Here is a 17461-nt window from a genome sequence, read left to right as displayed (position 1 = left end):
TCTTGAATTTTTAAAACTGTCTCTTAAATTGCGAATTTGTTTGGACTAATGAATGAAGTGATTACAATGAACTGGAGCTCTACGGATCTAATGTAGACAGTCCTTTTAATATCTGCAATCATATTTTATCTAATGTCATTTAATGTATGTACTGTATGTTTATGCACTTTTATGGTTGAAATACACGGAATAAAGTCTCTTTTGAATTTGAATTTGAATTATTGCCTTACCAAATGTTGGGCCCCATGCAGTGTAGTTCCTATATTCCCAATAGGCTCTGCGCATTGGAATAACATAAACAATAGTTTAGACGTAGGACTGAAGTCGACTAGGTCTCTATTAAGTATGTTGGACTGAATTGTGAATGCCAGCTAGCTCAGAGGTCACTAGAAACGTTCTTGAATAAACAAGAAGGGATTAGTTTCTGACAAACATAAAACATGACAACTTTGTTCCCCAAGAATAAGAAATATATCTTCAGAGTCGCGGAAACAATAGATGGCTATTTCACTCAGTCAATCGTATATGCTTCGTTTCACCAGGGTTTTTGCAGAGAAATAGAGAGACGGGCGTTTTCAATAAAAAGGTTATTTATTGAGCAGTCTTCTTTCTCATGCAAGAGAAGTTATTTGCCAGTCAGTCAAGAAAGTCTTTATTCGATTTGCATCATAAAAGACATACTATACAATACAGCACAAATCCAGGTAAAATATCATGATAAGATCCATAAATACGAATCATACTAAAAACAAGAATAAAAAAATATTAAATTGGGTATACAAAGACTCGAGACTGGAACAATCAATAAAACATATAGTGATTAAAAACGAAATTCATGAGAAGTAGACAATCTTGCTAATGTACATAGTTCATAAAATGCACAATGTTTAAGGTCTCATATTCCGGGACCGAATTATCCACGCCCAACTGACAAATTTAGATACGCATATAACAATAAATTTTGAGGTTTCAGATTGTAAGATTCTTTTGGCAACCAATGCGGATCTGGTACTCAGCGAGCGACATACAGGCCTCAGCCAGGCTTGTCTGGGTTGTGAATACGTTGGGCAACAGAAGAGGAAGTGGTCAACTGTTTCCACCTCCTCAACACAAAAGGGACATTTGTCAGAACTACCAGAATTCCACGAGCAGGTTAACCCTCTGAGTGGGAGAGAACCTACTCTTAGCTGGTGATAGAGTTTACGATCTAACGGTTTTGTAATAATGTCCCAATATTCCTCGTAGTGGGGAAGAGTCCTTAATGGCAAGGAATAAAGGGGGGAACATCCTTTACAACGCGGATGTTACCCCGTGCTACCATAAGACGCGTCTCTTACAACGCAAGTCGTAACCACGACTTGCGCTGGAGGGCGCTCAAGGACAAGGAATAGTTAATTTACTATTCCAACACCTTCCCTACTATCCACGGTGACTGGTGTTGGAATAGTAAATTAAACTATTCCTAAGTCCGCACCCTACAGCGCAAGTCGTGGTAACGACTTGCGTTGTAAAACACGTGTTGTAACGGTATGCGTGGTAATAGCCCGCGTCATACATCCGGAATAAAGCAGTCATACAGCTTCCCATAACAGAAGTCACCCTCTTTTCCCTGATCCTGCTCCAATAAATTTCCTTAAGACGCTTCTTAGAGGGGAAGACAGCAGTAACTGGATCCACCCATAAGGATCCCAGCCCCATATCCATCAGGCAAGCCTTTATTCCTGATAGCCAGGGAATCCTGTGTGCACCCCGAAGCCCTTTTACCTCCAAAAGGGCCTTAGCATAGTTCCAGGGTAGTCCACAGGCGCCGCCAAAACGCCAATGGTCTATACCGAATCCAGCTCATGTTCGCGGCAGAAGAGCTCAAAGCGAGACAGTGCGAGTTGTAACCCCTGTCTCGTCTTAGAAATTAGGAGCGTGTCGTTCGCGAACATGAGCAATGGAATTTTCTTGCCAGCAAGGCAGGGTGCGTCAGTCGGGTGGTTATGAAAATAATTCATAACCCCATTAATGAACAGAGAAAACAAAGTGGGAGCTAACACACACCCTTGTCTGACCCCTTTAGAAACCTCAAAACTATCGGTCACCTCCCCAGGCTTACCCCATCGAACTCTAGCATATGTATGATCATGCAGGTTGATGAGGAAGGCTACCAACTCTTTAGGCATACCCATCCCCAATAGTGGAAGTCACTATTTAATTTTATGTTTCAAATTTACATTTAATCGTTCAAAAACACAGATTTTGGCTACCTTTCCGTTTTTTAAAACTGTCTTTGCCAGAAAATACTGGTTGTTTCATGCCAGCATAGCGCTCCTGCTCCTGTTTTGTAGCCCTCCCGAGGGTGTGTCCCACTATAAACCAAGGAACATGCACTATGGCTGGCGGCACGTCTTAGTGTATGACACCAATGATGATAACTTTGCGGTTCCTCAAGCGATCACACAAACATCCACATTTTGTACCGGTCGCGGGAGCGACTAGAGCGTCTTTGGTTTTCCAACCTCAAACTTGGTCCTAATGAACTGGAATCCCAGCTCCAGATGAATTTGTGCTGTGATCTTAAGGCAAATATGGAAGGCGTCCAGATGTTGTTCCTTTGGGGTGGTCGCATTGTCATGTAAATGGATATCCTTAATATTCGACTTGTGGTAGTTGACCTTTAGCAGTTGTGTCAGGTACAGTGCGATCCTAGTGCCTTGTCAAGTCAAGGATGCCGTATTTGTGCGGAGAGCAGTCTCCACCCCATGTTGGTTTTCGACCCGCAACCCCCAAAGCAGCCACCTATTCAGACTACATTTCTTCCCGTCTATCCCCTCACCAAGAGCCTTTAAACCCAACACGTTTTGCATTGCTAGTCCCCAGTAGTACTGTACAAACGGAATTCCCCGGACCCTGGTGGCTGAGCCCCATGGTGGAAAAGTCCAGCAGTGAGGTCAAAGGATGTGGACTGGGAGGAGGACTTTTTTGGCAGTATCGAGCACATGGCATCGTCACTGGCACTTACCAACGCATTGGATATTCTGTATATTTACTATATTCTCTCATTTAAGATTACAAACTAATAACACTAATTAAATAGCAGATGTCGTTTTCTTGTTTTAACTATCATTCCCTGATTTTGACCAGCTGGTTAGCCTCTTTACAAACCGCTCCTAATTTTGGCACGTATGAACTTTATATTGCAGTTAAAATTCCCCTCATTCTTGTCGTCCATAGACTTGTTCACTTTTAGTATAATACAAACCTCCCCCACCCCCTAAAATAAAACTCTCCAGATATAAAACATAAATGTCAAAACCCCATGCATATTAACACAAGATTGCGTTTCCCTTCCAGCAACTGTCACTCCTTAAAATACTTCATCTTGCTTTTGGAGCGCCTCAATTCCCACCTGCGTGCTGTGCTTATAAACAGTATAATGGAAGCAATTAAGTCAAATTAGGTCATTATAAGTCAGAGTTTACACGCATAGCTGCCAAGGTTTGAGATTGCTTATGAGTGACATTTCCATAATTTCAGTGTAATTATGAGTGACATTCAACGACTTTGAGTGACACTTTCTCGAGACCAAAATCAAGCAATGAAGACTAGGGAAACATATAAATATCAGAAATACTAACCATTTGAGCAAAAAGAAAGTCTAAAATGATTTTAAACTGCTGCAAAGCACCAGGGAACTAAGGACACTGCAGGATGGATGAGTGTGCGTGCCAACCTTGCAAGACATCTCACATTGGTTTCCTTTTTCGTTTCACACACTTTTATTACTAATGTGACTAGTAGCGCCCCCTCTCAGTCCTGCATGAAATCAAACTCAACCATGGACATCTGGTGTTTGACATCATGACAAATTAACCAACAACATGTGTGCAGCAAATAAACTAGTGTGATGAAAGACCAATTTATCAAAAACAAGTCTGTATCCATATCCTAACAGGCATTGGTACTGCATCGGTTTCGCCTATGTGATTAATAATGAGCTGTTTTTGTTGTACTTTGTAGCTTAGTGAGCAGTTGTGCAATATGTTAGAAAAACTCAGGTTAAGCGTTATGACTTTTTCAACTTATACCAAAAAAGCCTATTATTAATCACATAGGTGAAAGCGATGCATTACCAATGCTTGTTCATCAGAGATACCACTAACTTAGTTTAACATACATTTTTGCAACAACCTGCAACTTTTCTTATTTTTTGGTTTCTACTTTGATCACGCCTAGTTCCAAGATCCAGATTAGATGCATCTTATGGGTACCTGTGTTAAGGCTACCCACTTGGCATGGACTATCCGCCCTGGTTGTAGTGGCAACTATGGGTGCTGCTGGTGGCCATGCTCGTGTTGCTGGTGAGATGCTATTTTTGGTGTTATTTGTACAAAAAGCAAAAGCTTATTGACATCCAGTCATAAATCTTCAGGCCACCAAAGAGGGCACGTCCAGAAATGTGACTCATTTCGCTTGAGCGCTGCAGTAAGTCTGAGCAGACGCGAGGGGGGAGTCAGAGCCGGCAGAATTCGCTAATTTCATCTCACTGTAAAGGCCACGTGGTCTTTCTCATCCCAAGCAGAGGGTCTGCGAAGTCCCCTGGATACGCCTCACCAGGCTGATTTCTCTGGAGCGATAATATTAGAGAGAACTTCCCTAGCTGGTTAAGATTGCCCGTGCATGCAAATGTACAGTTCATTTGCGTTAGTATTTCTATGACACACACGTAACTGGGAATCATTCTGGAACACATAACACTTACCGCAAGCATCACAGAGTCAGGCCTACCCTTCCATACTTCCTCCGGAGGTAGAATTGAGGCTCCCAGAAAATAAAGATCTGTCGTATGACGCAGCAGATAAAATACAAGGCATTATTATCGGTAACTCCAATGTCAATGAAACTCCAATCACCTTTATCGCTCTGTAAACCAAATGGGCTTGGCAACTGACTGTCATCTGAGAGTAACTAACACCGGGAGGCGCCGCAGCTGTCTGATCGTGCGCTGCCATTACCATTTGTGTCATATGAATATACAGGCTGCTACGTTACCTGATCCGCGGCTGAGACTCCGGAGGGCGGTGGCACTCCAATAATTGCAGGCCATTCACACTCAAGGTTGGTTACAGGCAGGCTCAGGCCGTGGGCCTCAGCAATTCAGGTTTGCTCCCGACCCGCCTCCAGTGTGATTCGCCCAGGCTGTTCGGGGAGAGTGCTAAGCGGGCCCGACCGTCCAATGACAGACTGTCCTGGCGGCCACTGCAACCCGGGTCCCTAACTCCTCTCCATCTACGCGGTCTCCCTCGGCTTTGTAAATAAGTGAATTCGGCGGGTGGTAATTATCAGCCTGATTGAATTTGCAGCAGCGCCCGTAAACCAATAGCTGCAAGCCGCCTTCAATAGCAACAGGATGTGACATCCCCGCAGTGCCGGCATGGATACAACATGACTGGGCCCTCGATGACGTCAGGGGCCGCGCCTTGAGGAATCACAAGATACAAGTGTTACACTGAGTACGAGCAGCCACGCGCCAAGGGCTGCACGCTGCCATACTTAACAGTTAATCAGCTCCTTCAATGAGTGTCATAGCTCAGAGTCAGACACTATACATATGCGTGACAATGCATTTCAGTGCGGTAATGCGGAGTACCACACTGAAATGCGTTAGTATCACTCCTGGTGCGTGACACTTGGCAGGACTGTACACGGATGCTTGAACATGCCCTCCCATGGTCTGTTTCAGAGTGCTGATCCTTTTATATATAACATGCAACTCATGTTTGAGTGTTAACTCTTGGAGACTTTTTCTCAGAGGCAAAGGGACTACAGAAGTATAGCATTCAGTAAAGCTCTGCCCGGAAGCAGGCTCACCTATACCCGGGAAATGGAAATGACAGCCTTTTCCATGTAAGTATGACTGTCCATTTGCCCTATAATACGCCGTATGATTCCTAATGAGCAGATTTTCTCGTAAAAATAGCTATTTTTCTACAATGGAGCAACATGTTAAACTGCACACTGAATACAACGTTGCGTTTGACATTGAAAAGTTGACTGGGCGCTTTTGCCCTGTGAATAGCAATATGCAGGCAATTACCGAAGGGATACTTTTGCTTAGATACTATTAACAGCCTGCATTTATGAACTGGGTAAGGGCATTGACATAAGAGCAGACCAGAAGAGTTTTAAGTAGTTATTTCAAGAGGGTGAAAAAAATCCTGTCTTACAAGTTTTGTTGACAGTGTGCACTGGTAAAAAAATAATTTGTCATTACAAGGAGGAGGAAGAGGTAAACTACCATTAGTACGCGTCTAATACTACGCATTACTTTTACCACGCATCTTTTACTTTGCAGGTGTTATTTCTACGCAAGCTTTTACAACGCATGCTTCTAGTACGCAAATACTTTTACAGCGCGTAACAGTATGCAAACTATAAATATGCGTTGTAATGGTATTTGCGTAATAAAATCTTAGTTGTAAAAGCATTCAAAGTATTGGTTTCCGTTGTATCAACATATATCCGGAGGAAGACCATTTTGAAGATAACCAACATCAATTGTGGCAGAGTACTGTAAGAGAGCCATTGTTGCACTCTGCTGAGAACTCATTCCGTCTTCATCTGATCCAAAGTAGAACTCTTTCAAAGTACACACCAACTGCACTGGGCCACTTCTCTCCAATAGGCACTCAAGGCCACTTAAGGCCCCAAGCTTTCTCAGCACTGAATAAGAACACCATCATAAAACAGTGTAGCCATAGCCAATAGGTCTCACCTACCCGATCCATTGCCGTTTTTCAACGTTTTTAGCTTTGTTGCACACTAGTGTTACTGAAAGTTTATTAACATTTTTTTTTAAACAGTGCTATGACACAGCCAGCATCTTAGCAATTTTTGGGTTTTGCATGGACATTGCTTGCGCTGTACTTATGAAATCTATTGCCTTAAATATAAACTTAAAGGGGGTCTACACCCCGCCTCCTCTTTCCTAGCTTTTCATTCCTGCATTTACCAATGCTTTTTCCTCATCTGCCTCTCTTAACAGTTTCCCGTAGCCGAAAACTGTTATGGTCCCCTTTGGTGGAACTATTTTTAATAATGATTGCCCCTCTTTTTGCTTTTTCATCTTGCAACATATTTATATAGCAACTTATCACCAGAGAGAGTAAATGACTTGCCAAGAATCACAGGAGGTTAGTCCACAGAGACTCTGGCCCCTGCACCACATCCTCTCCACTCCTGTGTTACTTGTCAGTGAGTTCTTTCATTGTCCCATGCGATGATTGTTTATAAACACAGCTTTGTATTCATCAAATAGGCAAAAGCGATGTACTACCAATGCTTGTTTCACATGCTTTTTTACTGCCAGATGATGACATGCCAACAATTTGCGTGACTCGGTCTTTGTAGGCATCATCCTGAATGAACAAGTATCTCCAGACGCCAAATGTACAACCCAACCACATAGTTCACAACCCATCACATTCATGCAGGGCAACTGATGGGAGGCGGCGCACATATGACGTAGCAGTGACGAACGTACATCCCGAGAGGCGCAACAACCCTGCAGCGCGCCGGAGTTAAAACCAAGCTAAAGCAGCCCTCATTAACTGACTCACCGGCACAGGTCCCATTCGAAAATTTTAACTGGGTCCTCTGCTGACCACTGGCCTCAAATCCGACACCGTAGACAGGTTTACCTGGTCCTGCGCAGCATGCAAGCTCGATCAAAACAGAGTCCAGTACAAAAAAGCCAGGATCTGCGATCAGCGTCGTTAAACCCCGCCCACTGGTTTAAGATGGACCTGTGCAGCAGCTAGAAAATACGACATGAGCACGTGAACTCTTGCAACCAATGAATAGCAGACAAACGTTCCCACGACCAATCCCAGTTCATAGTTTAGGGAACGGGGCTGGCAGTCCGCAAAACTACTGCTGGAAGGAGTTCACGCTGGACACTATGCATCCGTAGAAGCTCCCCGTATCTATTTATTTATGATGCTCATGCAATCTAAAATGTTACACCTGTACGTTCGTACGGCATTTAGCGGCGACAGACTTATAAACATATTAAGTATTAGTGATAACCAGCCTTCCGTGTTTTTTTTAAGCTGGTGCATTTTAAAGATTTGGGGCCAAACATTTTAGTGGCTCCTGTTCAGAACATTTTATAATTTATGATCTAATGTCACCTCTTTCATACCCTCTTTGGCCAGGTCACTGACAGCCAAAAAAAGAAAATTCCTTTCTGTGTGTTCAAGTTTTAGGTACACAATAACATTTGTTGTAGTCAATTATATCCACAGCCCACCACACATTGTATTTAAGTCAAAACATAACATTTGATGTATCTAAATGTTTTTAGGTTTCGAACCTGGCGAGGGGCACGAAGTGCCCCTCCCAGTTTGAAAACTATTGTCTTCAGTATGGATGTCGGCCCCGCCTCTGCCTCTCATTGGCTAGCTCCATAAATGGAGGATAGCCATTGGGAGGCAGGGGCTGTCAATCGCGCTTTCTCTCGAAAACGCGATTCGGGGGCGTTTCTGGTGCTTTTTTTAAGCCCCGCCCCTTTGTCCCGGGCCGCGCTGCGATCGGCTGCCGGCCCGGGACACCCCCGTGACGTCATTCCCGGGCCGCGCTGTGATTGGCTGCCGGCCCGGGACACCCCCGTGACGTCAGCCAATCACAGCGCGGCCCGGGACCTGACTTGTTTCTTACAGCAGTTAACGTGTAAATAGTATATCAAGTCTAAAATACTTCCTTGTGTGACTTTACATCTTGTACATGTGCATTTTTTCCTGTTTGTATATTTTATGTAACGCATGTAATCCTGTGCGCTGCATTCCGGGACCCAGGCACGCGGGCTGCAGCGCCGGACATGCCGAGCTCCACGTGCGCCCCCCGCGCGGGGCTCTGCGGCCGGAAGCGCTGAAGCCCCCAGCTCAGGGACCCGGGAGGCGCCGCCGCCGCTCTGCCATTCCTCTCGTTCCTGCTCCGCGCTGAATGGGGCTGATTGTTGTGCGCGCCCGGAGCACCGCTCGCTGCCCCCGGAGCACCGTGCACGTCGCGCCCCCGCGGTGAACATGCGCCCCTTCGGGCCCCCGAGGAGGCGCTGCACGGAGGTGAGCATCGGGGAGGAGGGGCGGGGGTACGGCTGAGGCATGGGGGCATGCCACTTTGAGGTGGAGGAGAGGCTCGATTTAGTGCCAGAATGTTGGTAGTTAAACAGATTATATGTTACTTTCCCCTCTGCAGGTCACCGGGCACATGCACGGCTTCTGGCTGCACATCTGCAGTCTACTCACCGGAGCCTTTTGTTTGCTGCGAGTGTGGGCGCTAACTTCTGGCAGCTGGGGGCACCTCTGGCATCCCGGCCTGCGCTCCCTGCGGCCGGATGTATGTGGGGGGTCGCCCTGCGGCCGGATATCTGTGGGGGGTCGGTTGTGGTGAGGAAAGGAGGCGCCTGGGCTTGCAGACCCCCTTCACCCCTCTCGATAGGTGTCTGGGCTGTTCTTCACGGCTGGCAGCTCGCAAGGGGGGGAACCAAAAATGAAGCGCGGTGGGATGCAGTCTGCAGGCCTGAGGAAACCTCTGCAACTCAGTCGCAGGCAGCATGGGAGGGAGGTGTGCGCGTTTGGAGACGATGCATTTACATATTATGCCTTGCAGCCTTGAAGATGGGTCGTTAAACTGTCGGCAATGAAGTTGCATGTTAGGCGAATTGGGTAGTTTGGAATAAGGTACACGGTCATTGTTTTTATTGTGTAGCTCAAGCTAACTCGCCTCTGCGAGTTTCTACTTTTGTCGGAGATGATAGATTGCAGCATGTGGAGGAATACGTCCAAGATCACAAAGTTTAGTATAATGAGCCGGGATTCCTGGTTCTGAACCTGGCCTCTAGACTTGTGTCAAGCTGATAGGCATTGTGAAGTGAGTCCATCTGTGACACACACACTGGTGTTTCCGACCTATAACTTTCGTTCTTAAATTGCTGTTTTTTTTTATTTATTCAAGGCCTTTTGAATAGCTCTGAAAGGTCGCTTTGCGGTCACTTCTGAGAGCTAAATTCTGACGTTCTCAAAAAAACAAAATCCCGTAGGAGGGCACGCCAGCATGTGTGATGCTTCTGTCTTCTACAGTTTACACAGTACCTTGTAATCCGAGCCGGTGGCCTTGGAGCGGGCACCTGTGCAGGCACTCGCCCACCCACGCAGGACTTTAAGAGCTGGCGGAGAGTGTCTTCCAGGCCTATATATGAAGCCACTGGGAGCTGTGTGAAAACATGATGTGCCCAAGGCCGTGTCTGTACAGGCGGTGGAGCAGGAATGCTAAACACTACTTGCAGCTCTGTGGCAATGGATACGAACAAGAGATAACAACTCCCTGTTCTCCAGGGGTAGCGCTCTGTCACCCTTGGCATAATACCCGATACCCAGGCGCTACCTTTAGTACAAGCTCATTCGTGTTCCAACCCATGGCATACTTGAAGCTGTAAAATGTAGCATCCTTTCTGAGTTTTATATAATGTCGTGACACTTTCTCTTAGCACAAACAATCCCCGGGGGCATGGCGTCTCTGCGCTTATAGACACCTCGACTCAAGGGTACAGCACAGATCAGCTATGTCCCATTATAAGTGCCACTTTCCATATGTCCACAGAATGTACATTTGCATACAGTGAATGTAAATTAACCAATTTACACTGTCAGTGGCTATCCTGAAGATATGTGTGGATCAGGCCCTCTTTAACCTACATTGGACACCCGAGTGTAGATACTACAGTGGTTGTAGAGTGGCTCGGCTGGGGGAAATAAATAGCTCTGGCAGGGCAAGGAGCTGTAAGAACGGCTTCTCTGTACAGATTTGTGGAATTAAACGTAATATTGTTTACCCTACGTGGGTACCAGTGGGTGAGTCTGCCAACTCACTATAGGCCAGAAATATTGACTTAGCTGTTGGTCAGGGTTATCAATATGGCACCAGTGACGACACCTAAACGTGTTGATAAGTTTGTTTGAGTGAGATGTAAATAATGTAAGCACTAGCCTGTGCAACATAGAACCCAGTGGTACATGGTTGTGAGTGCAAGTGAGTAAATACACTTGTATAGTGCACTGCACGGCTGAGGCCATGGCAGCCACCATGGGGTTTTGCGCCGTTGTTTTTCTGCGAGATCACGTTTGTTTGTGTTCCTGTTGTTAGCATTGCAGAGATTATGTTCCTGGAATGAGTAAAACCCGCAGCTGCCCACTGGAAGCTGCAGGATTAGGATTAGAGGTGAGAGCGCACGACCAGACAGATGGCGCAGCGGTCAGCGCAGATTGGTGCTTCATGCCTGGCGGGACTGTGGCTGGCTTGTTTGGCGCTCTTCGGTTGTCTACCACGGGTAACCACCGATCAGAGGTGGTGCAGTGGCCTGGATGTCACATGCTTGACCGGTCTTTACTTTACACTTACTCAGCATCTTTGTCAAGAGTCAACATTGGCATTGGGCAAGGGTTGACATTGGCTTTTTAGGCTTTGCATGCACACATCTTTTAGCTGTTTGTTGTTGAATGACCTATTGTGGACCATACCAAATCTTGCAGTGGGTTTGGACCAGCGCATTGCTTACCATTGGTTGGCTTTCTTGTCACTCTTGTTTGTATTTGTATCCAGAGCGCAGCGCCCGCTTTAGGGACACCGGGCTCTGTTTATTTATTTATATTTAACTTTCATGTTGAGCGTGGCTTTCGCTTCTGGGACACCGCGCTCTGTTTATTATTATTTTTTCAACTTTAATAGTGAGCGCAGTGCACGCTTCAAGGACACCGCGCTCAGTGTTAAAGTAAAAAAAAAAAAGAGCACAGTGTCCTTGAAGCGGCCCACGCTCAGTTTTAAACTAAAATCATTTGCAATAGGTCTCGCATTTACGCAAATTTAGGCTATTTTCATTGCCAATAGCTTAAACTCGTGTAAATTCGAAACCTATTGCATTGCAAATGCTTGTTTTATTTCTTTCTTCTTAAAAAACAGTTTCTTTCATATACTTAAAAAACAGTTTCTTTCATATACACAATGTATTTATTTTTTTATTTTTATTTTTTATTTTTTTTAAATTTCAAATCTTTTTTTATTGAGCAAAAACAGAAATGATAACGGCTATAAGGCATCAATAGAGTTACATTCGTATTGGAGAAACGCCGTGGTCAAGCATGGATCATTGCATATAAAACAAAACATACATACATACAGTAACGGAAAATAAAGCATAATGAAAACTAGAGGGTAACAGCAGACCGGATCTGTAAGTGAGACGAGATGAATGAGTTGAATGAATAAATAAATGGATAAACAAATAAGTAAATAAATGAACAAGGTAAACAATAAAATATGCCATCATTGCAATCTTTACAGTTGTGCACAGTTCCGTAGAGCTCTCCATCCAATTCTAGTCAGATAATACCAGGTATACTTTGTCATCCCTGCACATTGTGTCTAAATCTGGTAAGCCCATATGGGCGGGATAAAACCATTATAATTCGTGCATCGGGCAACCCCACATTTACTAAGTGTTGATCTCATTGGTGGTGTAACATGGTGGCTCGAAAGTAAAGGAGGCCTGGTCTAGAGAAGACCATAGTTTTTTGTTGGTAACCTGCCATGGTGATGAGTGAAGAGCGGGATTGTCAGTGCCCCTAATGCAGGCTAGCCATTCCCTCCAGGCATTAAAAGAGACCTCAGACGCTGATTTCCAATTGCATAGGACTACCTTGCATGCTAGTGTTAGCAGGAGATCCAGGAGGAACGGTCATGGTCCCCCTTTAGTAGTGGGTCTAAAGCCCCCAGGATAATGTAGATGAACTCCCTAGCAGGATGTATGTCAAACGTGTGCCCAATGTAGTCAAAGATTTTGGTCCAATATGTTTGGAGCATGGGGCAATCAAATAACATGTGTGGAAGGTCACCAATATCCGAGGAGCAGTTCCAGCAGGTCGGTGTGTCTCGTAGGCCAACCTTAAATAATCGTTGTGGGGTCCAGAAAGCCCTGTTAAGGATCATATATTTGGTCTGTGATAGTATCGGCGAGACCTTATGTGTGAGTGCTGATGCATGTATCTTGACCCAGTCTATGCTTATGCCAGTATTATTTGGTTCTGATTCCCATTTGGCTTCGTTACGCCTCATCGATTTGTTGGGTGTTGGTGCAAGAAGTTTATATATTTTTGAGACAAAATGTCCAGAGGATTGAAAGTGAGGGAGCATAGATTTTAGCCAAGGCATTGCTAGTTTGAACATTCTGCTAGATAAGGCTGACTTTAGCTTCAGGAACGAGTAAAAGTCAATCGGTAATAGGGAGTGTCTAGCCTGCAGAGTTGAGAATGGTAGTGGCATGTTATTTTCGTGTAGATCAGCAATTACATTAACACCTTTTTCAGACCAGTGGTCCCATATTATGGGCGATCCGCCAATTTTGATTGACGGGTTACGCCACAAGGAAGCAGATGAAGAATTATGGATCTGTAGACCAGTTTTGTGAGTGCGATCTAACCGCAAGAGAGCCCTCTTAGTATTGAGTATGATGTATTTAGAATTCGTAAGGTGTGAGAGATCCATTGTGAGTACAGCAGAGAGCGGGGCCTTTCCGACAATGGATTTCTCAATATCAATCCATAAGGGCGTATAAATGGGGTCTTCGGTAAACCAGGAAGCTCCTTGTCTGCAGAGAAAGGCGGTTTGATAGTCTCTGAAATTTGGTAGACCTAAGCCCCCTTTAAGCTTTGGCAATTGCAGTTTCCTCATGGCAATTCTCGGTTTCTTCCCTTTCCACAGGAAGTCCATTAACGACTTCTCGACTTTATGTAGAAAATCCTCCGAGAAGGTCATGGGGAGCATACATGCCATATAGTTCACCAAGGGACTGATCATCATTTTTAATGTTTCCGCCCTACCCCACCATGAGAGGAACTTTGGGGACCAGCCATCTAAGAGTTTTAGTATTTTTTTGTAGAGTATCTCCTCATTAATTTTTAGGGTGGTTACCAAATCCCTTTCAAATTCCAGACCTAAGTATTTAAAACTCTTCGGTTGCCAGGTCAGCCCGGATTCGCCCAGGATGTTTTTATTACACAGATTGTTTAACGACTTCACCTCAGTTTTATCCTTGTTTAGGGAGTACCCAGATACACTTGAGAATTCTTCGATTGTGGAGAGTAGCGCCGGTATAGCCTTATCAGCTTTTTCACTCATGACCAATACGTCATCAGCATAGGCCGTGAGTTTGATTGTACAGCCTGCGAACTGAACTCCTGCAATTTCAAGGTTTTCCCTAATATAGTACAAAAAGGGTTCAATTGCCAGGAGGAATAAGGATGGGGACAATGGGCAACCCTGCCTAGTGCCTTGTTCTAGACTAAAGGGGAAGGAAAAGGCGCCACCAGCCCGTACTCTAGCAGAGGGACAGGCGTAGAGGGACATGACTAACCTAGTGAATAGGGGACCCAGGTCGAATTTGTGCAGTACAGCATTTAAATAAGTCCAGTCAACTTTGTCAAACGCTTTTTCCGCGTCTAGAGTGATAGCCACGGTGGGCGTGGATAAGAATTTCGCTTTTTCAATAACGTGAGCCAGAATTCTCGTGTTGTCGCTCGAAAGCCTGTTCTTCAGGAATCCCGCTTGCGAGGGGTGTATTAGGGTCGGCAGAACCTCCTGGATGCGTTTTGCTAAAATCGATGCCAGGAGCTTACAATCTAAATTTATCAGTGAGATAGGCCTGTAATTTTTGGGGAGTTTATGATCTTTGCCTTCTTTTGGTATTACAGCAATTACGGCTTCAGCCATAGTTCCTTTTACCTCTCCTGTGGTACTAATTTCTTGAAAAACTTCTAATAGAGGAGTTGCCAGAATATGGGCAAAAGTCGTATAAAACGGAGCAGTATAGCCATCAGGGCCAGGGGCTTTCCCTTTTTTAAGGCATTTGATCGCGCTAACAACCTCCGATTCAGAGATCGGTTCATTTAAAGCTTCCTTTTCTGCGGCCGTAGGTGTTGGTAGTGTGCAGTTTGAGAGATACTTCTCCATTTTTTCTTTGTCAACGTGTATGTTCCTAGCATAGAGTTTCTCATAAAAGTCTTTGAAAATGTTCGCAATCTTAGTGGGATCAGAGTTAGGAGTACCATTGTCATCGATTAAGGAATTAATGGTGTTCTTCTGAATTTTAAATTTAAGATAAGCCGCTAACCCTTTCCCTGCCTTGTTTGAGTCGCAGATTTTAAAACGCTTCTTCCTGTCAAGCCAAATTCCTGCCTTCTCACTGATAAGTTTATTGTAGGTGTATTTTTGATTGGACAGTCCATTTAGAACTGCAGGGTTCCTACTCATCAGGTATTTTTGCTGAAGTTTCGAAATGTCCTCTTCTAACTTCAACAAGGCCGCAGTGCGGTTTTTATTAATAGCAGAGGATATTTTTATAATAAGTCCCCTTATAGTGGATTTCAATGCCTCCCAACGGATGGTGTCTGAAGTGTTCCCTCTCCTATTGGACAATAAAAAATCTCTAATGGCGGTGTCAAGGGTTTCTTTGTGTTTTGTGTCATTAAGAATAGTATCATTGAATCGCCACATAGATTGACGGGTAGATGGCTTAAGATTAGACAGTGTAAGGGAGACGCATGAATGGTCGGAGACTTATCTGGGAGCAATGTCCGCGTCTTCAACTCTTGCCACTGCGTTGTTAGATATGAGTATATAGTCAATTCTCGAAAACGAGTCATGTGGCGGGGAGTAGAAGGAGTAGTCTCTACCATCAGGATGCAGTAAGCGCCACGTGCCCACCATATGGAATCTATTGCATAGTTTCATGAATGCCTTATGGGCTTTGCCTGGGCGAAAGATGCATTTAGAGTCTCTATCCAATACAGGGTCATATGGGAGATTGAAATCGCCTGCCAAAATATGGAGTGCTGTATCAGGAATGGAGATGATCTGCTTTGATAGGCCTACCCAGAAGGATGGATCGTGTGTATTTGGGGCATAAACAGTTGTGATAAAGAACTCAGTGTCATCCTTGAGTAATTTCGCCGAAATCCACCTCCCTTTCGTGTCTGTTGTAGTAGAGACTACGTCCACATTCGCATTCTTGGCCACCAGCATCACCACCCCATTCTTTTTTGAGATTGCTTCAGAGCCTATCACTTCGGTGTAATATTTGTTACACAGTGCATGAAATAGCTTCGCCTCTAGTTTTGTCTCCTGCAGTAAGGCTATATCTCCACGTTGTCTACGTAGATAATCCAGTACCTTTTGACGTTTAACTGGCTGGTTGAGACCTTTAACATTTAATGATAATATTCGAAGATTAGCTATAGTTGTTGTCCCTATTGGAGTGTCCATTACATGAGCCATCAATTATACAATAAGTGATACCGTCTCATGACCCATGCGTATGCGCAAAAGTTGGATCGAAAAGAGGGTCTCATCCCTTTGTTCAAGCCAGCAAAGTCATATCTCTCATTGAATACAGGGCTAGTACTTTTTGTATGGAATCGGCGGACAGAGTGTAAGCTCCGGAACACAATGTGGTGCAATGTATGCAAGTTAGGATGCAAGATGGACAAAACTAAACAAAACGATATACAAAATGCAAAAACAATCCCCCCCTTCACCTCCACCAACCTCCCTCCACCCTCCTCCCTCATCCGCAACCCACCCTTCCCTCCCCAATAGTAGAAACAACAGAACATGGCGACTCGGGAATGACGACCACGAGGCCGCCTCCAAGCAGCTTACTCATAACTATTAATCTTTGGGGCTGCAATCCCAATTTAGTGAAGGAATAAGCCAAGTATGTAGGCAACAATAAACTATAGACAACAATGGTGCCATGACCTTGAGCGCAGGATGGTCAATACCTTGACTTCAGTATCATAAACCAAGTATCATAAACCAAGCACAACATCATCAGTTATTATCAATGGGAGTGCCATAAAAAACTCCACATCACAGCATAGTACTTCATACTTTAGTACTTCAGAACTTCACACAGCAAGCACAACAGCAACTGTAGAAGAGTTATTGTGGGTGCACCTGACACCAATGGGAGTGCTATAAAACAACACCACAGAACAGTACTTCTTAAGGTCCAGGAGGGACACGGGCACTATCGTAGCAGCACAGATATAATCATTGTGAGTCAATTTCCAATCAAGGATACAAGAGGTCGCTCTGAAACAGATCCGGATTCCAAAGGACATGCTGACAGGCGGCCCCAAAGATACATGAACCATTAACGTGCCAGACAAAGTTGGCCAGAACCAGACCCCATGCGGGCGTGCCCTTATTAGTTTCTGTCAATTACAGACGTGGTTATCACCTCTTTAGCAATACCAGACAAGAGAGCCTCATGTCAGTTCCAGTTCCGACAGACACTTCAATGTGGATTCAGGAATATGAGAATAACAGTACCAAAGGGGGCGCTAGAGGGTGCACTGCGGAATGG

The 17461-nt window shown here is 44.7% G+C and overlaps 1 protein-coding gene across 1 annotated transcript in view; it reads right to left on the bottom strand.

The window, feature by feature from the left end:
- The window catches only part of LOC147750802 (YEATS domain-containing protein 4), a 237899-nt gene extending 230103 nt beyond the window's left edge, over positions 1-7796 (bottom strand). The window contains exon 1 of the mRNA XM_086918012.1: positions 7605-7796. Coding sequence (XP_086774138.1) covers positions 7605-7619 — 15 coding nt within the window. The 5' untranslated portion in view covers positions 7620-7796. The remainder of the gene's footprint in view (positions 1-7604) is intronic.
- Between the last annotated feature and the right edge of the window lie 9665 nt (positions 7797-17461).

Source organism: Lissotriton vulgaris, chromosome 1_1, assembly GCF_964263255.1.
Source record: "Lissotriton vulgaris chromosome 1_1, aLisVul1.2, whole genome shotgun sequence".
NCBI lineage: Eukaryota > Metazoa > Chordata > Amphibia > Caudata > Salamandridae > Lissotriton > Lissotriton vulgaris.
Note: the sequence above shows the minus strand (reverse complement) of the source record. Positions and strands in the feature narration are given on the sequence as shown.